Below are 21,489 nucleotides of genomic sequence, written 5' to 3'. Positions count from 1 at the left end.
CATTATCCTCAGCGATTAATAACACAGCAATCCTGAAGGCTGAGGGCACAGCTCTACTGTTGCTACTGAAGCTGATCCAGAAACTTAAATCAGCTGACATATAGTTGGTATAATGTTTGCAATAGTCACCATCTAACAGTATTACGTTGCTATACACACACTTGTTAATTCCCACTCCTAAATATTTTAAGCAAAGTATGTTCACGTATTAGCTTCACACGATCCCCCGTGCTTTTGGATGCTTGAAATTACTAAGGAGTGCCCTTAATGGGCTCACTAAATGTTATTTTAAAGTTCCTATTGTTGGATGTTTGGCCTGATCAAGGTCTACAAACAGGGTGACGGGGGAAAAAAGAAACAAAGAAGGCAGAAAAGAAAGAGAGAGGGGGGGAGTGTATTGTGTGGGTGGATGGAGAAAAAGCTCCACAAGATGACAACCTATTACATTATATTGCCACAGAATGCACTCTGGAGAATCAGGCCTATTATCTATTTGTGAGTGTATTTGTTAGAGCGAGAGAGACAGGGAGATCCGGGGAGAGTTAGAGCGTGCAACTGTGAGCAATATTTGGGACTGAGACTCAGGGGGGTTTAGTGTTTACTGTGCAGATGTCCTTGTGGTTCCTGCAGGCATAGATACAGCAAAGACTACTAAGTGTGTGTGTGTGTGAGAGAGAGTATGGTTTATATTTTGTTGGAAAATGCTTATGCATGTAAATTTGTGTGCGTTTGAGCGTGCATGTGGGAGGGTGGGTGTGGTGAGAGAGTTCTTTATGCCAGCCATGATGACGTAGCCATGAAGACAGACAACAAGGGGGCAATACACACTGTTTAAGTGACCTGAGGGCTGAATTGTGCCTCCTCCATGGTTTCAGACACACACACACACGTACACAAACACACACACAGACGCTTTCTCACACTGCTCAAACAGCCTAAAACACATTCTGCACGCACGGAGGCAGATGAAAGGCGGAGGCAGCCATTGACAAAACAAACGGACACGTTAAAACCGACCCTGATACAAGCACAAGCATGTACATGGTATACACAAAGGATGCAGAGATAGGCCGGCACATACAAAGGCAAATTTAGTCATATAAGCATTTACAGGCCAACAGGAAACTTACACAATCACTCGCCATTAACAACCACACACACACACACGCACACATTTATACACACCCTGAGGGCAGAATGTCTGCACCACCAGTGGGTTGTGTGCTCCCGTGACTGAGTTCAGGCCCGCGGGGAGACCCCTTGCCCTGGGCACTGACACGTTCACTTAGTGCTCAAATGGCAAAAAAAAAAAACCTAACCTCTCCACACGCTCGCACATGACTACTATGCTGGGCATGGGCACGGACGCCTGGAGAAACACCTGACAGGAGGAGAAAAAGAAAGAAAGGCGACACATTAAAACTGCGGAGTGACAGAAAAAGAAAGGGAAAAGTGAGGGAGTGAGGGGGAAGGGGAGAAAGGTCGTGTTGCCCTTTGAATGTTTCATGCCAGCAGCCGATGCTTCTCTTCTACACACCAGACCTCTTTGTCCTCCAGTGCACACAACACAGCTCCCTCTCTCTCTCGCTCTTATCTCCCTTTCATTCTGTCCCTTGATTGACTCCATTAGCATGCTGGACTGTTGCCAAAGTGGTTTAAAACATTAGATTTCAGACCACATAAGGCTCTTAAACTTCTACCACATTGGTTTAATTACTCAGGCAATGAACCATGTGTTTTATATGTATGTTTAATACATATCTGCTCTGAGAGAGATTGTTAGTCAGCCTACATAACGTTCAAAATTATGCAAACCATGCATTACTGCCTCAGGGTGCATTGGCAGCGCTGTAGCTATGTAAGTGTTTGTGTGTCTGTCTCAGTCCTCAGTCAGTAACTACTGACTGATCACTTATACTTTAACTGAATGTACGGGTTGTCTCCACAACTATTAGGTATAAAGACTGTAGCCTGTGTTATGTGACTTGCAACACGTTTACAGTCCCTCTTATTGCCAGAATTCCTCTATATTCCATCAATTAAACATGGTGCTATTACTTCTCCCCTGATGTGAAACACTTAGTTGGGCTGGGGTTCCAGTGGAAACAACAGGGTGGGGGTCGTTCTGTGTGTGTGGTTAGTGTCTTTCCAGGACAAGAAGCATAATTAATGTACGTGATGACTTTCTGACTGTCTGCATGCGTGTGTTTCTGTGCAATTGTCATTGTAATCATGCAGACAGCAGAAACATAAATTCAATTCAATTCAGTTTTATTTATATGGCACCAAATCACAAAAATAGTGGCCTAGTGGTGTTTTATATTGTAAGGTAAAAATCTTACATTAGCACAATCATGTGACACCGATGAGCAAGCACTTGGCAACAGTGGGAAGGAAAAATTCCCTTCTTCTCCTTTCTTCTATCTTGTTAATAATTTTACTTTTTCACTGCGTATATTGTTAATAAAAAGATCAAACTCTTGTCTCCTTTTACAGCCACTCCGGCATTCCTTTTCCTGACATTTTATTCCAGTTTTCCTTCCACTTTGTCCTTGCCTCTTTCTTCCTCCTCCCAAACTACTGTCCTTTCCCTCACTCTCTTCCTGCTCATCTCCCTAGGCCAACTCTGCTTCCTAAGCTACAGCTGCCGTGACCCATCTGGCTCGTCAAAACACCAGAAGTGGGTCACTGCCACGAACACGGACCCTTCATGTTGCGCACGTACACACATGCAGACATCAGATACGCACACATGGACACAGCATACCCCCTCGTGTTCATTCACACACCCAAGCATGCTTTCCGTGACCAAAACTGGCCCAACAGGCATGCAGCTACTTACACACACAAAAAGCCCCATGCACTGAGCACACATACACAGCAGTGTGTACCTCTGTCTGCTGTCACACATAATAGCGCTGTGAAATACTGCAAATTTTGATATTGATGCGACAGTCGTGATTTATGAGATGAATGATCGTCAGTATTAAATTTTGAACACGTTTTAACGATCACTAGATTACTCTGATTTTTGCGTTCCACAATAATTAACACAAAAAACATACATTTTTCATGTATTTTGAAATTTCGTTTTTAGGAAACCTAGAATGTGATCTGTCTCTTAAGCAGCAGACAACAGACTCTTTAAAAGGCTTAGACAAGCTTGTTTTGGTCTTCTTAAACCTTAAATATAACTTTGGCTGTCGTACTGCAATTTCATAGTACTTAGACAGACACTAATACCATTCCATATCATCTTAGCCAAAATCTGACCCCCCCCCAAAAAAAAGAAAATCGTGTTTTTTCCTATTTTTATATTTGTCAAGTAAGGCCAACACTTTTGGTGCAGCGTGCAGGTTGCTCACAGTGCACAGAAACAGAGATTTGTAGCAGGCCACTGCAGATATTCACAGACAGACAGACTAAACAGTTTATTTTCCACTAATCCTCAGTACTTGAAAGCCACGTACCCTGTTGTGTAATTTTGGAAGGTAATATATAACCCACATGCACATACATAAAGGGGCAGAAATCAGAGAATAGTGAAAGAGATGTCATACTAGAAATGTCATTTTGGGGTACAAGGCACTTAAGCATTTTTTAGAGGGTGGGCTGGGGGGGTGCTCAGGGGATTAGAGGCATTAGGATTAGATTTAATCAAGTGATATGATGAAGGGCGATGGATTTAGAGGAAAAAAACAAAGGCAAGTGTACCTGTATCCTTCAAAACGCTTTCGCTTTCCAATTCTCTCTCTCGCTCTTTCAATCTAACAAATGCTTTCTCTCTGCTATCTGCTAATCTGGCACTTCATTGTGCTTCTGCCGCTGTCCGTCTGTGAAATCACAGACATGGCAGATCACGCAAGCATTTAAAGAAGGGATTAAGTAGTTAAGGGACTTACCCATGGGGGTTTTTTTTGTGGGTTTTTTATTCCTAATTTTTTTTTAATTATTTTCTTTTTTGGGCGGTGACATTATGAGGGTGCTTGTGGAGTGTGTGTACTTTAAAGAAAACACTGCCCTGCTGTGCTCTTCTTTTTTCGCATGACAATATGAGAATGTCTGGGGGAATTTCAGAGCTATGTCACTTTTTTTGTGCGTGTGAGCACGTTTTTTGTTTTTTTGTTTTTCTGTGTTTCGAATTTTTCTTTTTTTCCTTTTTAGTTTTTTGTTTGTCCGTCGCTGGTGTGCATGGTGTTCCTGATTGTGTGCGAGTGGGATCAAGGCGGCACTTCGTGACTGCAGCTTTGTTGATTTTCGCGACGATAAAGACCCCCTGTGGCGCTCAGTGTAGCGAGAGCCAACACTGAGATTCCACTCATCTGGACCCCGTGGCGCACCGTACACATCACATGAGTAGTGCGTGTGTGTTTTTAAGTGAGTGTGTGAGTGTAGATGTGGACATGTGCATGAATATTTCCTACTTCTTCGACCATCGCACTCATGTGCATGCCTCGGTGAATGAATATCTTCTTCTATTTCAGCTTACGTGTGTGTGTGTGCGTGTGTGTGTGTGTGTGTTTGTATGTGTGTGGAAAAGCAAGAAGGGAGGGGTGGTAGCAGTCACAAGGCACAAAGGGGGGTTGGGAGCTGTGAATAGCAGAGAGGAGAAAAGAGAGTGACCAGAAGGACCAGGGAAGGGGGGGGATCTGCAGAGTGGATGAATGAAAGCATAGCAAGGGACAAATTAAAATAAATCAAAGACCTGGTGACCTCAAAGGCCATAGCACATGATTCCCATCATTTTCATACTTTCAAAAGCAATCAGTAACGCGAGGACACTGTAAACCTGGATGAGACCATTCCCATCAGGATAAAAATATTCCATCACAGGATAACTGTGATCACTTCAGCAAAATGTGCACCACAGCAAATCAGAAATGCTGAATCCCCTCACTAAATAGGGTCAAAGATTAGGGGTCAGTATCTGGATTGTGTGTGCCTATATGGAAGATTAACATTGAGGAATCCGCAGTCACTCACCCCTACACACACAGATGTGTGTACATAGGCAAGAGAGGTTGAAATGATCAGCAACGGTCACAAATGCATCAGGGAAAAGTCAGTAGAGGAGACAAAGGAAGGAAGGAGAGGTTTGAAATATGTGTTGGAGGGGTACTTCTCAGGTTGTAAAAATAAATACAGAGGAAAGATAATATAGTGGGGCTCACAGGGGGATGCTGTCTAGGATTGCTGTCTTCTCCTTCCTGACCCTCCTTTTCCTGTCCGCCTAGCTGACTATCTCACGTGTTCCATTGGGTGGAGGCAGGGAAAGGGCAGCGGCAGGGAAAGAATCACCTATGGCTCCCCTCGACCGGCGCTCGGCCACGCATCACGTCACATACAAACACTGGGTGAGGCACAGCACGGCATGGCATGGCACGGCACGGCACACAACAAAACCCATAGCTCGAGGAGCAGACAGCGGGCAGAGGTCTAGCTGTGTTCATTTTGCTCTGCTTGTGTGCCTGTTTGAAGACTTTGGCTGTGTGGGAGTTAATCACTCTGCTTTTTTTGAAGTGACTCAGTGCTTAGCTTTCAGTGTAGCTAGGTGGCTTTCCATCCATCTTCTAGCACTTCTAGAAAAGTTAAGCCTCCTCCACCTTGGCTGTTGGATCAAGGTGTTCCCGAAACAGCTGAATGATTCAATCCTGGGGCCCCATTCTGGTAGGACACACCCAAAACATCTCACCTAAGCCCAGAAGGCATCCTGATTAGATGCCAGAATCACCTCAGTTGGCTCTTTTCAAGGTGCAGGAACACAGAACAGTGTCAATGAAGCACCAATCCGTCCGGCACTCTCCCCTCACTTGTGAAACAGTTAAACTCCTCCACCTGGGGGCAACCACTCATTCCTGACCTGGAGTGGGAACTCCACTTTTTTCCTGCTTTTTTCCTGAAGCATGGCCTCACACTTGGTACTAATTCTCACTTTCGCTGTTTCACACCAGTCCAAGATGGAGGTCATCACCTGATGAAGTGGTTTAACGACTGTCAAACTAATTACAATATTATGAGCTTACTAACATGTAACATGTGCAGGTTGAAGACCAAAAAATAATGATAAGAAGAAGGTCTATAACTCACAGTTTTTATCAGCTTTTATATTTGAGTTTCATTTACCATTCCATAATGGACATTCTTGCACATCAAATGGTCATAAATATTACATTGTTGCACATACAGACCTGTTGCCTTTACAACAAGTTGAGCCTTTCAAGAGCTGATTGTGAGACAGGAAATCTCCTGAGAGTGATAATAACTCTCCAAAAACTGTCCTAGGCCCTGCGCTTTATAACTATTGTATGATTTAACCTTTTGATTGCTTACACTATAGACTACAGTGCACTGTAATTATATGACACCAGTACAATCAAGCCAAGAGGATCTGATGATTTGGTTTGTCTTCTGAGAGTTTTGAAACCCAGACACAGTCCAGACACAGGAGGTGGAGACAGGACAGCCGGGCAAGCCAGAGAGCAAAACGAGCCAGAGAGAGAAGAGGCATTGTAGTCTGTTACGTTAATCAGAGTTAGCAGACAACACATGTGCTTCCGTTAGCCCCACTAGGCCACACATCACAACACACGGCTCGGCACGACATGGCAGGGCGCAGTCAGTGGAGAGGGGCTAAAGGAGGTAACGCCGACTGAGTTGTGTGTGTCTGCCCTTCCTGTGTATCTGTGTCTGTTTTCAATTTTTTTTGGTGACGTGCATCTTCCTACTTATCCTAATTTTGTGTCCTTCATTTGCAGTTTAAACTGGGTTGAATGACTGTCTGTCTGAACCGATGGCAGTCAACGGAGCGCAGCAAATGCAGCCTCATTTCACCTTCTCCAGCCAGTGAAAACAAGTGTTTTGTCTGCAGCGTTTAGCACTTCGCTGAATCCGAAAAGAAAATCTATGCGCGTGAATGACTGAGACAGAGAGGTTCTGAGCTTGGCTGGATCACCATCACCTTCTGAGAAAAGCAGAATGTCGAAGTTAATGAATGTTCACGAGAAAATCCCTCAGTTAATGGGATCTGCCATAATTATTTAGTTGAAAGCACCCAGAAAACACGCTATTAATTAACTGTAAGCGGCGAAAACAGTCGGCAAACATAGAGAAAATAATTTTTTATACGAGCAAACTTCTCTGTTGAAAAATCGGTGCAAAAGAAGTCTTTGATCCTGTCACCCTTATGCTCAGATGCAACTTGACTCGTGACTTGACCTCCAAGGAAGTTGGGGTGTTTTACCAAACAGGAATAAAGACGCAAGCAAATACAAACATATACAACAATTAATAATGTACAATAATGTGTGTGCATCCTTCACGACCAACTCCTTCCTAATAGCAGCAGTGACCTCGTAATGAACTGCAGGTTATCATGCAATATTGTCACTTTGTATTACCCGGTACCCTGACAACACCCGTGACAATATTGCACAATAATCCCCCTGCTGTTTCTCAGTCATTACAGCAGATAAGCATTGAACTGATGAAACATTTCCCTCTCCCCCCTCTGTCTTTCTGTCTTAATCTTTCTGTCTTCTCCTAGATTTACAAAAACAGACTGAAAAGGGGGCATGAGAGGTGAGGGTGGAACAGGAACAAAAAAACAGCCAGAAGGAGAAAGAAGGAGGAATTTTGTTAAGGGGGGGGGGGGGGAGGGGTTATAATGATTATAGCGAACAGACAACACATGTGCTACCATTAGCCAATGACCTCCTGAAATATTATTGAGGGAGGAGTGTTTTGGGGTTCAAACTACCATTTATTCGGGGGGAGGATACGTGAAAAAGAAAAGACAGACAGAGAACAACACAAAAAAGGAGAGATGTGTAGCATGGTGTAATTTACTCAGACATGGGGACTGTGTCTCCTCTCCTCCTTTTTGTCTGGAATACTTTGCCATGCTCACATTAAATATGGATGGCTGAGTGGAAGCAGAACAAGAGCAGCTGAAAGCCCTCAGCAGGACAGTCAAAGGATAGGACAAGGCAGAGGCTTTATGACTTTGATCTGAACCTGGGCATCTATAACAATAAACCCAGAGAAAGATGTTGGATGAAAGCACTTGGATGTTAAAATTTTTCATTACTCAGGCCATAAAAACAATTAAATGTAGCAAATTTGCACTTTTAGAATTAAGAAGATAACAACTTGTATTTTTCATTGCCTAAAATCTAAGCATCACGGCCCAGTCTTAACAGTTTTTCCTGTAATAGCGCTTGCAGACCAAGATTAAGACATTAATAATATATACACAAGCTTTATTTCAGTGTGTGGGCCAAAAAAACAAAGAAGAAAAAAATGCACTCATGCAAAAGTGGAGTAGGTAGAGACCATGGAGAAACTTCTTTTCAGGTTTGCTAATACTCAGTCTTCCCATATGTAATAAAGATAAAGCTGCCACGTAATAACGGTGATCTTATTTTCTCTCCTATGAACGCAGAGGGCGTATGGTCACAACATGGACTCCGATTACAGTTAATGACATCAGCAGCTCTGTATCTGCAGACTAGTAATCCTACATGGGAAACAGGGGCTTCATCAATTACACAATGTGAATGCAGGAAAACATTTAAACAAAAAAATAAAGAGTGAAAAAGTGATTGAGGAAAACACTTTGTCCCAAATGATTAAAATAAGAATAAAATACCATCATTTTTACATTTACTTGTACATTAATGTGTAAAAAAACACTGTTACTGTCTTATTTAAGAATAGTCATATGAAAAACAAAGTTATTCACATGACTCTATCCAGTCATGTGAATAACTAAGTAAACCCTCACTGATTACATAGGAATTAAGAGAGTAAGCAGAACCCGGCTGCTGCTAATCAAATGCACTTGATTGATCACTTTGCTAGCCTGAAGCATTCATGCGTGTGTTAACACAATGCTAACAAGAAAAGGCAGGGAACCTAGAGAGGCAATTGCTGTTCCCCATCAATCTGGGAAGGGTTACAAGTCCATCTCCAAACAATCTGTAGCCTGACATTCTAAGTGGAAAACGGTCAAGAGACTTTTCAATCTTCCCAGCAGCCGACGACGACCCAACAAATTCACCCTCAAGATTAAACCGTGCAATGCCCAGAGAAACTGTAAAAAAAACAAACAAAAGCTACATCTCAGACTCTACAGATGTCAATTAGTGTGTTAAATGTCAAAGTTCGTGAAGGTAGAATTAGAAAAAAACTGAACAAGTATGGTTCATTTGCACTTCTCACACAAGACTCCTGGAACAATGTTCTTTGGACAGACAAGACAAAAGTGGAGATATTTGGCCATGTCTGGACATAATCCATGTCAGCACAAACACCTCATAACAACTATCAAGCCTGGTGGTGGAGGGTTGGTGATTTGGGGTTGCGTTGCAGCCACAGGACCCTCCCATCTTTGCAATAGGATATATATGCATATATCACAATATGGCACATAAATTTGTATGTGATATAAAAATGTCATTTGGTGATATCATTGCTATGACGACCCACATTTATGTTGCATGCAACAGCCCAGGGCATATCTGGGAGCAGGAGCCACATTTCAGCTTCCCATTATTTAGCACCTAAAGAGGAGCTACTTCAGCAACCAGCAACGAGGAAAACCAGGCTACAGAGGAGGAGATGCTAGCAGCCAGTGATGTGCAAACCAAGTAAACTAATGACTCCACTAGCATTCACTAATTGTGCTCCATACGACAGGGACAGTAGATGGAAATTACTGATGGGGTCACATGGTGGAAAAGTAGAACGTTAAGCTGCTGGTTAAAAAGCTTGACCCAAAATACAACATCCCAGGTATTACTTTTTGGTATTACTATGTGATAAGAGTTATAGGGTTAAGTTACTTTAGTTATCATTCAAAAAAAACTTTAAAGCAGTTATTTTATAATTACACTTTCCAGGAGAAAAACTGCCTAAGTTACTTTTGTGTTTACATTTGATCTTTGCTCTGTACCCGGATATAATGATGTGTCACTAGCTTTGCACTTTTAAGCACCAATGTTTTGTTTAGGATCTCCTGTTTTGTTGAGAAAGTGTGTGTTGTGATTTGAAAGGAATCAACATACATGCAGATATGTGGGTCTCTCTCTATATAAATATATGAGCGAAAGAGTTTTTTAACTTTGCATCTTTCTGATGTCACTCTCTGCACTGACTTCCTCTGATGAAAAGACAAAAAGACCATCTTTCGCTCATCTCACTTGCTCACATAAAGTGAACGACTCGACCTGTTTTTGCTTCACGGCTCTTCACAGACCACAACATTTCTGAAGTTAACACCAAGTAATGTCCCTTGCTTCTCTAATTGTTTTTTTTTTTTTTGCTTCCTCTCTGTATCTCTTTCTCACTATGCTTCCCTCTCTTCAGAAGATGAACGTTTTGTCCTGTTACACTGTGTGTGTTTGAGGTCGTCTCAGAGAAATAAATAGGTGGTGTAAGCAGCTAATGGAGAACAAGTGGTGCTCTGCTGTTGCATAAAAAGACTGTGGTGTACTCTGCCGGATGCTGCGCTGAAAACAGCTCATCCTTCTAGGCCAAATATGTCTGAAAACTATGCCAAGAAACGAGGAGCACTCTTCTAAGTTAAAGTGTCACTTTGGCATCTTGGAGAATAAAGAAAAGTCCTGACAAGCAAGGAGAGAGTGAAAAGACTTTGTTGTGAGTTTTGGGGGCAGTACAGGACAAAGAATTATGCTGTGTCACTGTGTTAGCAAAGGAGAAGATCCTGAAGCAAAAGGGCCCAATAAAAATATAGACTGTCTATAAAATACCCATATGCCATTTTTAACCCAGTTTTAAGCATTTTGGCTGCAGTCAAGAAGCAACTGCAATTAGACAAGAGAGTAAAGTGGTGAGTCATCAGCTAACACAACAACCATTCATAATATGGGTGCATGGTACAGATCTATTAGCTGTAATTAATACTTATACTAGAATTTACTTTAATAAGACTTGGGCACAGTCTGTGGCATTTAACCACACGACAATCCATGACATTTAAGAGATAATAACAACGAAAATGTGGCAAATGCTGTTCAGAGGTCAGTGGCTCAAATTAGCTTACAGATAGCTACCAACTATAAGGCCCCTTATAACTTTAAGTCTTAATACAATTTAAAAAAGCAACTTATTTAAAAAAAACATCATTGGTCATGAAGAAGTTAGTTAAAGAAGCTAGTTAATGGCACATTAAACTAAAAATAAGATAAAACAAGAAAACTGATGATTAGTGATTGAACTGAATTTTTAAAAATTCATAACTGATTTTAATTGGTGGCTGTAAGCAGCTGGTCCCCCACAACTTCATCGTACAACACTCTTAGCCTCTGGGTGCTGATTTTCAATTGATAGGTGATTGCCTTGCGGGAGGCAACCTGTCTCTAAACAGCAACAATGTGTCTCAGACTGATTGCAATCACTCTCAGACAGATTTGTAAAGGTTTGCAAATAATTGCTTTAAATTTATAAACACAGACAGATTGCCAACATGTTGTAATCGATCCGAGTCAGTCTACGATGAAGAGCAGAACTCATCTATGACACATTTCTTTGCAACAGGGACTCAAGTCAACTGGCTACCAAATAGTTGCATTCTAGTTATTTCTATATAATAGTAAGATTGCTAAGCACCTATGTCATTATAGAGTTAAACTGCCATCCTGCAGCAATGATGTCACTATTTGCGGGGGACTTTCTGAATTTCTATTTCAAATCAGGTTCCAGCTGGACTCTGAATGTAAATAATTCGATGAGGGTTAATCATTTGGAAGAAATGGACATGTCTTATTGAGATCAATAGAAATCAATTAATGTATTAGGCAATTAGACTCCAAGCGGTGATAGGATTTAGGACAGGACTTCCCGGGGTCTAGACGCTGGTGGCAGGGAAGATGTGAAGGACAGACTAGCAGCCGAACACCCAGGAAAGCAGGGAGATGCGTGATTGCAATTGTTCTTTACATGAATTTCTGTGTGTGCAAGCAGCAACATGTTTGCATTTTTCCCAACTTATATACAGGCATCACAGTAATAAGTTGGCAAAAACACTTCATAGGTAAGTGTCACAAAATCCATTGCACACAGTGACACTAATTTTGGCCTTGCTGTGATCTCCAGCCACTGTTTGTTCAGTGCGACTGTGGCATAACCATTTTGCTATATAAATGCATGATTATATGCATTTATATAGCATATAATCATTGTTTTCCTCTATCATAGTTTATAGTGTCAGCCTCAAGCACTCATTTAAAGAACTGCACAGTAAGGCATGGTAGTTTGCTTATTTGTTTTTTACTTTTTTGGTTGTTTTTTTAATTTGCAAAAAATATAAATTTGGTCAGCAATGTATATATTTTTATCTTATGACAGACTAAAAGGATACCATTGCATTTTAGAGCTTTACCATCTGAGTCCTCAAATTGAATAATGTTTTCACTGGTACCTGTAGAAACATGCCAACAGCAGTCTGATCATCAGCTTAGACAGTTAGGTGTGAATTGATTTTCAATTCTATGACCAGCAATGGAAAAAGGGGGGCAGTGTTATCTGCTCCATGAATAATGATTACTGATGTGTCCTTGAGAAAGACAAAGAACGAGACTGAAGGGAAGTGTGACTGCGTTCACATGACACAAGGTGAAACTGCAAAGCAGCAGCATGCGTTCTCAGCATGTTTGAGTGAAAGTACAAATACCAAATTTTAGTTTCTCTTGAAAAAAAACTGCCAACCGCAGAGATATAAATCGGTCAACAAAGGTTCTGCTTTGTTTAAAGGATGGTTGGTACTGTTGCCTTGGTATTCAATGAGGCTCACTAAAATAATCAATACAGAGGAAAGCACAAAGTTAAAAGAATGAACAGCTTAAATAAAATAATAATAAAATAAGAGAGCAGGAGAAAGCCTACATGTGCATGAAAACTGTATTGATAGTTGGTGATGTTGCACTATGTCCTGTCCTGAAATGTGAGGCTTTAATGACTGTGAACCTGTGGCTGCATTTCATCACCTGCATCCCTCACAATAAACATACTGTTGGCATGAAAGTTAAGTGAAAGTATTTGTTTCAGTGCCTGAGTGCGTGGGTGAGAGGCATGACGTAGGTGTGTGTGTGTGTGTGTGAGAGTGTGTGTGTAAAACAGCAGCCCACCATTAAAGCTCACAGGCAGCCCTCTCCCAGCACACCAGGATTAACAGCACTTAAATGTTCCTGTTAGTACACCACCTCCTCTTTGCCTCCCACGCCAACCAGCACACATGGTGCTGCCCACAGCTTTGCTCATGCAACACACACGACCTCTGTGGTTTTTGTGCTCTTCGCTCGACCCTGGCTGCCTAAGCCTCCAATAAATGGTACTGAAGTGCACCCATTGGGGGGTGTGCGGGGTGGGGGGCTAAGCCCAGAATGTCCTCTATTTCACAGATCTATTGGAATCTGAGTACATGACAGAGGCAGGAACACAGGAAAGGAGGAAGACTAAATCAAAGGGGCAAAAATGAGTCTCCTTCTCCAGTCATGCATTAGATTATGTTAATGCCCCTTTCTTTCAGGCCTTTGCTCCATGTCTGGTTATCACATGCCCCCTGTGACAAATCATACACAGAAGGACAGAAATGGATGGTAGGTACCTGCCACAGAAATCAATAACAGAATGGATTCCCATTTGACTCTCAGCAAGCAGAGAGACAGACGGGGGATGTGAATGAATGAAGGTGTTTATGGGAGTCTGCTGGGGGACACTATGGGACCTTTTTATGAACTCGGGGATGGAATGGCCACCATTACATTAAACCAGGGAGTGTATTGTTCTAAGCCATAGCATATTCCAGTAATTACTAGACAGCAGCAGACAGAGGAAGTGCAACAACAAAGAAGAAGCAAAGCAACAGCAGAGAGAAGTGCGCACACACACAGGGACTTTTTACTACTTTGCGCTTGCTACACTGGATCAGCCTACATAAATGGGTCATAAATGACAAATGTAACATACTGAAAGATAATCCAGATTTACTGCAACAAGAGTGTGAGATAATAAGAAAAACAAACGGGGATGAAGCATATCATATGGCACCTTTTAAGTTTCAGTGTGTTTTTAAAGTTTCATATTATTAACAACATTAACAAAAATAGTCCACATCCCCAAATCTGAAACTGCACTGTTAAGTTTACTGTGGAAGTATTACCTCAAAAAACTGAGTGTCTCAGTTATTTCAGAGAGAAAGAGCAGAGGCGCAACATCCCACGTATCCCACCATCACCTAACTAAACCGTTCGCATGATGAGTCACATCAGAATCTGTTTGATGAAGTGATAATTAATGCATTCAATGGATAGGAATGCAAATGGGAAAAAGAAAAACCTTGTATGCCAGGAATACAGTTTTAATCAAAATCATGATAGTGTCTTAAGATTATACGCCCAACCCTAGGCAGCGAAAGCAAGGGTATAGTACACACGCAGACAGACAAAGACAAAGATGTATTGTCAAGCTCCGTAGACTTTTGAGATCTACAGATACAGAAAGACAGTTTCAAAGGTCCCCATCATTATTAACCACCTGCTGGCTGTAAGGATACTAACGATACTATTGTCACTGGAAAATTTGGCTTCATACAAGACTTGCCTCATGGTGTTCAAGGTTCAAGGTTCAAGGTTCTTTATTCGTCACATGCATAGTTATACAAGTATAACACACAGTGAAATGTTTGGTTTTGGGCCCGGATGGCTTGGGGATAGAAGCTCCTCTTGAGTCTCTCTGTCCTTGCCCAGATGATGCGGAACCTTCTACCGGACTGCAGAAGTTGGAACAGTTTATTGCCAGGATGGGACGGGTCCTTCAGTATCTGCGCTGCTCTAGTCTGGCATCTCCTGGTGTAGGTGTCCTGAAGCGGGGGGAGAGCAATCCTGCAGCAGTGTTCTGCTGTATGGATCAATCTCTGAAGGGCTTTTTGGTCCTTAACACAGCTGTTCCCAAACCAGGATGTGATGTTCTGTGTGAGGATGCTCTCCACAGCGCCTGTATAGAAAATCCTGAGGATCTCTGGAGAGACCCTGAACTTCCTCAGTTGTCGTAGGTGGTACAGGCGCTGCCTAGCCTTTTTGGTCTGGACCTGAATGTGGGCAGCCCATGTCAGGTCTGAGGAGATGTGGACACTGAGATACTTGAAGGACTGCACCCTCTCCACTGGAGCTCCATTGATGATAATGGGCTTGTAGTCTCTGTGCTGACTCCTTCTGAAGTCCACCACCAGCTCCTTGGTCTTGCCAACGTTCAGCTGGAGATGGTTGTCCTGGCATCATGATGTCAGATTCTTCACTTCATCCATGTAGGCCGCCTCATCGTTGTTGGAGATGGCGCCCAACACCACTGTGTCGTCAGCAAACTTCACAATGGTGTTGGAGCCGTGGGTGGCCACACAGTCTGAAGTGTAGAGGGAGTAGAGCAGTGGCGGGAGGACACATCCCTGTGGTGCTCCTGTGTTGATGGTGATGCTGTTAGAGACGCATCTACCCACCCTCACCACCTGAGTTCTGCCAGTGACGAAGTCCAACAGATTCCCAGATCCCTCAGCTTTGTGAACAGTCTGCTGGGCACTATTGTGGTGTGAAGATGACTATGAGAAAGGTGGTGGATCAGACCAAAACTGCACAGGGGGAGTTTGTTAATGATCTGAAGGCAGCTGGGAGCTGGGTCATCAAGGACACTGTTGGTAAAACACTACGCTGTAATGGACTGAAATCATGCAGTCCCCACAAGGTCCCCTACTAAATAAGGCACAAGTACAGGCCTGTCTTAAGTTTGCCAGTGAACATCTAAATGATGAGGTTATAGGATCAGAAAAGGCTTGGGAGAAAGAAGAGAAATCCTGAGTGTGACCAAAAGAACACCATCCCCACAGTCAAGCACGGAGGTGGAAACGTTATGCTTTGAGCCTGTTTTTCTGCTACGGGTACAGGACGACCTCCCTGCATCTGGGCCAATGGATGGGGCCGTGTACATAAAATCTTGGTTGAAATCCTCCTTCCCTCAACCAAAACACTGAAGACATGTCGTGGATGTGTCTTCCGGCATGACAATGATCCGAGGCAACAAAGGAGTGGCTAAAGAAGAAGCACATTAAGGTCATGGAGTGGCCTAACAGTCTCCAGACCTCAATCCTATAGAAAATCCGTGGAAGGAGCTGAAGTTTCGAGTTGCCAAGCAGTAGCCAAGAAACCTAAAATCCCTCCTGAGACGTGCAAACCTGGTGACCAACAACAAGGAAAATCTTACCACTGTGCTTGCCAACAAGGGTTTCTCCACCAAGTACTAATTTTTTTTTTACTTGGGTATCAAATACACTTTTCTCTAAATGACATGCTAATCACTTTATAACTTTTATGTTTGGGTTTTTTTTTCCAAATCTTTGTTTGATATTCTGTCTCTCTCCATTAAAATGAAACTGCCATAGAATTTAGAAACTCTTGATTTCTTTGGAAGAGATTTCTTTCATTTCTTTCCCCTTCAGAATTCACAAATTCAGCAGCGGGTCAAATAATTATTTCCCCCACTGTAATGTGATTCGTGGTTAAAAAGGAAAAACAAGCAAGATTCCCTGATCATTAATATTCATACCATATGGCATATCATATGGGAAAATGCAACCGCCACCTCACATTGACAAGGAGACAAAGCAACACGCTGCCGTTGCCGTGTTACTGAGAGCGAGCTTTACGTTAAAACAGATGGAAGATTACAAGAGGAAGCATTGTTCCATTTCTTATTCAAATTATATGGATTAGTGCAGCATATGGAGAGGGTGCAGCGACGAAGCACACCTCACATTGCAACAAATGTAATTTCAACACATCTACATTTCTGAGTTGCGAAAAGAAGCACGTTTGTTAACAACATATGTGGTTTCAAGATGGTGTTTCATTAACATGGTGCTTTAAAAGGTATAGTACGGTCCAAACTAAACACATGTATAGAATGAAAATGACTTAATTTTGCTTTGTTAAGACTAGAATCTGTGTGTTCAGATATAATTCTAACCAAAATAATCAGGAAGGGCCTCCAGGAACTTTCAAAGTAGTGCCTACCTTTTGAATCTCTTCAGGCAAAGGGTAGATCAGAGGACTGTGAAGGTCCGTGCTTATTTCTTTCTCCTCCACCTCCTGGTCTCCTAGAAACAAGCAGAATTAGCTTAGTTAGTCTTTCACTTTCAAGAGAATAAAGTAATCAAACCATTTATATAACATCGGATAGATGGCATTTTGAAATTGCTTCTTTTGACCAGGAGCCCAAAATAATCAATGCAAGCTGCGATTCAACAGAGAACAGAAGCAAATTGGTACATAAGAATACATTTCTGGATGACTAATAGATTTAAAAAATTGTTTGTGAGCAATTTTGTTGGTCAAGTAAAGCTTTTAATGGAAAGATAGTTTTTTGGAGTTTTTTTATGGGGCTATTCCAGGCAAAGTGAAAAGAAAGTACACCTTCTTTCACTTCTGTTTTTTATGTATTGGGGCATAAAAATCAGGTCTTAAAATTAGGTGAGTACAACCTCAGATGAACAAGACAATTAACTGAAGCAATGTTATAAAGAAAAGTGGACCAAAATTTCTGCACAAAGCTGTGAGAAAGTGAGAAAATCATACAGAAAAAAATTATTTTAAGGTATTGCTGATAAAAGTGGTTCTAAAAGTCACTGAATCATGGGGTGTAGTTAGTTTTTCACACACTGCTTCTGCATTTTGGCTGCTGTTTTCAGCATAAAAGTGGGTGGTACTTTTAAACTGAAACTGAATGAATAGCACTTTGCCTCTAAGGTTAATGTAAGGGCAAATCCCTTAGCGTGATGTCCACCATATTAAACCCATTTGTGGTACACTCTATTCAGTAGATTAATCAGTTCAGATTACAGCATTAAGCTAAGAGACCGTAGCAGCTTTTTGCCGCTGGAGGTATTTTGACTTCACAGCCAAACACTTGCCTGTCCTCGACTGCAAACTCTTTCAATTTTCAAGCCTGGGGACTTTGCAAAAAAGCAAGGCTCTAATAACTTTCTGTGCTGTGTGTCATGGTTTATTAAGGATGAAGGTGATATATAGGTGTAATGCAAGAGAACAATTATTTGTCTGCCTTGTGCTCTCAGTTTGTGTAATTGCTACAGTCCCAGATAAGGTCTTTTCCTTGTTGTGTAATAGACGCCACTGAGATAAAGTCAGTCATGCGGGAATGGATGCAGAAGGTCGCATGAGGAGAACAGCAACACAAGCGTAACCAGGCCTCTGTCTATGTGCGAGTGCACGCTTTTAGGGCATTTATCTATCGGCTTGCCATTAGTGAGGGGAACGGAACACACCAATCCAACACTTGACCTCAAATTAGATACCTCTGGCTAACTCAGACCCAGAGGTCGCTCCCATCAGATGACCTGCTATGTGCCACACATTAAATGCACTTTGCGGGTCATTGGCAGATATTGAATGAGAAGACGTATGGGAAAACGTACAGCACAGACACAAAGGATTTGGCCAGCAGCACAATGCAAACAGACAGACAAACATCAACAACTGCAAGTAATCCATGAAGTCATGCAAAGACAGACAGTTTGGCCCCAATGCACCCGCTAAAACCTTCAATCATTCGCATGTAAACAAGCACGAGTACTCCCTCTGTGTCTTTCACACTCTCACGGCAATGCAGACACATAAACCCAATCCAATCAAAGACCAGGCTTCATGCTCACGCACGCTAATATCCTGATTGCGCCCCTACTGGCTTTAGGCTTTGCATTTAAAACACAGCAGAGATCCTCAATCACTGGCTCACACAACACAGATAAATTAGTGACGCCCTGTGACAGCATTAAGCCAGCCTACCCTTTTTCGTGGACACAGATATAAAAGGCCGATTTTGCATGACAACCGTTCCCCTGTGACATTTTGCCTGCTTTAGCCCTGATTGGACTATTAATCAATCTAATGTGAGAGAGGCAAGCTGTTCATAAACTCATCTATTCAGCATGGGTGTAAGCCTTGAATCGTGAGAGGAAACATACACAGAAACACAAAAAGTCAACAGGGCTCACAGGGGGCTTAAATAACACAAAGACAAGCATCAAGGGCCATTAAAAAAAAAAGGATTTTACTGCGAAAGAAAATGTGCCTTCAGCCATCATCATCATGAAGGATGCACGGTGAGATTATATAACTGTGTTTTAATAATCCACCAAGACTACTGTCTGCTTAAGAAGTATAGCAGCATGAAGTCTGTAATAGTTGTACAATATATGACAAATATATGCCCGTGCTGTCTGGTAAATACAGCGTCAAACTGCATGTGTACATGATTGAAAAACATCCAAATCTGCAGAGGTGTAAGGAGGTTTTGAATGAGATTTCAGAGGTTCTCGTAGACCTAAAACTTATTCTGCAGCTTTCCCACGACCCCCCCAAAACACAACACCATGTTGTATTCCTGCAGCAGCTGGCGCGAAGACACGTCTATAACATAATGAATCTGAATAAAATATTAAAAACTGGACAGCCCTGAGCATGCATTACTAATGAAGGCAGACACATATCTAAACGCTGGATCACCTTAGCGATGTGTTTAGCCGCTGTGTACAGAATGCAGCTAGCTACTTTTTAATTTCAGTATGTCACAAAGTGTAATTTAAAAAAAACAGAAGGACATGAGTCAAAGAGAATAATTAACTAAGGCTAATATAAAAAAGAAAAAAAAAACTCTTAACACTAGAAACAAATCAGTGCGCTTCTTCTTCGGTCTAATTAACTGGGGTTAAACGAATGTACAGCCTTGTTACTTTTTTATGTGTCGACTATGTAAAGAAGTAAAGAACAAACTGCTACCTACCCATTATCTGGCCTGAAAAATAGGTAAAAATAACAACAAGGCATTAACAAGTTTAACTTGCGCGAGCCACGCGCTGGCTGTTGCTATGGCTACGACGTAACTACACGTAGAACGTCCAAAGATCCCCACGACGTTAGCCAGCGCGAGCACCGGATACTCGATCGTCTACCAAAATAAAAGCAGCCACCTTGGAGACCTTTGTTTCATTTGACACGCACTACCACGTTTGAAGCGGTTACTTATTTGTGAAACCGTTTGCTTTGTTGCTATGGCAGCTTTGTTTTAACCTCTTGAGCAACACTTAAGGCAACTGCTTTGTCCATGTTTTGGGCAGCTGGAGTGTGCTGAAGGCACATGGGGTACTTTTAGTTAGTTTTAACCATAACCATACTTATTATGTATACATGGGTATATTTTCAAATAAAATTATATCAGCATAATACATAAGTTTATTACTAAAGCAATTATGACTACAATAAAAAAATACACAAATATTAAATGCATAAACAGACCAGCTGTGTCATGTTTCACATGGGCAAGTTTGGCAAAAAAAAAAAAAAAGAAAAGAAAAGAAGCTGATACTGTGTGTGATTCAATTACAAACTTTAACCTAGTTACCACACGAAGCTGCCTTCACTCATTAGCACCACACAGGAAGGCGACACCGGCGTTGATCCCCTCATGTAGGCCTAATCTGAGACCATAGATGTAATGGGTCACTTTTAAAGGACATATTTGAGTTATTGTGTGTAAAACAGCGACACGCACAGTGCCGTGAAGTCACATTATCCGAGCTTTTCCTGCTCACATGCACAGGTCACACACTCCATGCGCTGTTTGGGATGTGTGCATGTAGTTCATTGCCTCAGAACTAATGCGAAATAGCGGCCAGACATTCCCGCAGGGGGTCGGCTTTTACAGGACACATTGTTTCATAGTAGTAAATGGTTAACAAATGTCATTGGACCTACATTTGCGCCTTATCCTGGGACATCATTGCTGTCATCTTTGTATTTTTTCCCCGTGACTGATGGAAAATTGTGAATGTCGCCTTTCCTAATAGAGATTGAGAGCGTGAGGCAGGGTGAGATCCCTGGTCTGATTTTATTTGGGATGCGTGCCGCACTATTTATGGACCCATCAATGAATCGTGCAGACTCAGTCGCTCTGATGCAAATTGCATTCGCCCACTCAAGTCTAGCCTACCTCCCTTCCGTGCCTGTTTATCTGCCTCGGCAGCAGAAAGAAAGTGGGCGGGGGGGACGAGTGGTGATCGTGACAAAAGCGGGAAAGGATGTACTCAAGCAGAGACAATAAACCTCTCACCCTACCGTAACAAAAATGGGGAGACAGAAGACGCACCTCCTCTTTGTCTCTGCTACTGACCAAATCCCCAAATACCCCCCATGGCAAGGGCATGAAAATAAGCACAAGAGCACAAAGTGACCACAGCTGAGTCCTTTGTCACGTCACGAGTTATTGCTTCACGTGTATTTAAACACTGCCATAACTGTCCATCTACAGGAGCTGATCTGCTAATTGAACCCAGCCAAAGTTAACTGGCCAGAGCTGTAATTTATAATATATTAACAATAAGACTAATAATCATTCCCTGTCATAACTGCC

At 42.1% G+C, this 21,489-nt stretch overlaps 1 protein-coding gene across 1 annotated transcript in view; it reads right to left on the bottom strand.

Annotated features, from left to right (window-relative positions):
• The window catches only part of lekr1 (Leucine-, glutamate- and lysine-rich protein 1), a 91,597-nt gene extending 71,650 nt beyond the window's left edge, over positions 1-19,947 (bottom strand). Inside the window, exons 1-2 of the mRNA XM_084949892.1 lie at positions 19,864-19,947; positions 17,079-17,161 (exon numbers count right to left, since the gene is read on the bottom strand). Of these exons, the coding sequence (XP_084806018.1) occupies positions 17,079-17,161; positions 19,864-19,867 (87 nt within the window). The 5' untranslated portion in view covers positions 19,868-19,947. The remainder of the gene's footprint in view (positions 1-17,078; positions 17,162-19,863) is intronic.
• Between the last annotated feature and the right edge of the window lie 1,542 nt (positions 19,948-21,489).

Source organism: Perissodus microlepis, chromosome 14 (genome assembly GCF_051167445.1).
Source record: "Perissodus microlepis isolate ML-2025 ecotype Zambia chromosome 14, ASM5116744v1, whole genome shotgun sequence".
NCBI lineage: Eukaryota > Metazoa > Chordata > Actinopteri > Cichliformes > Cichlidae > Perissodus > Perissodus microlepis.
This window is presented reverse-complemented; position numbering and strand designations above follow the sequence as displayed.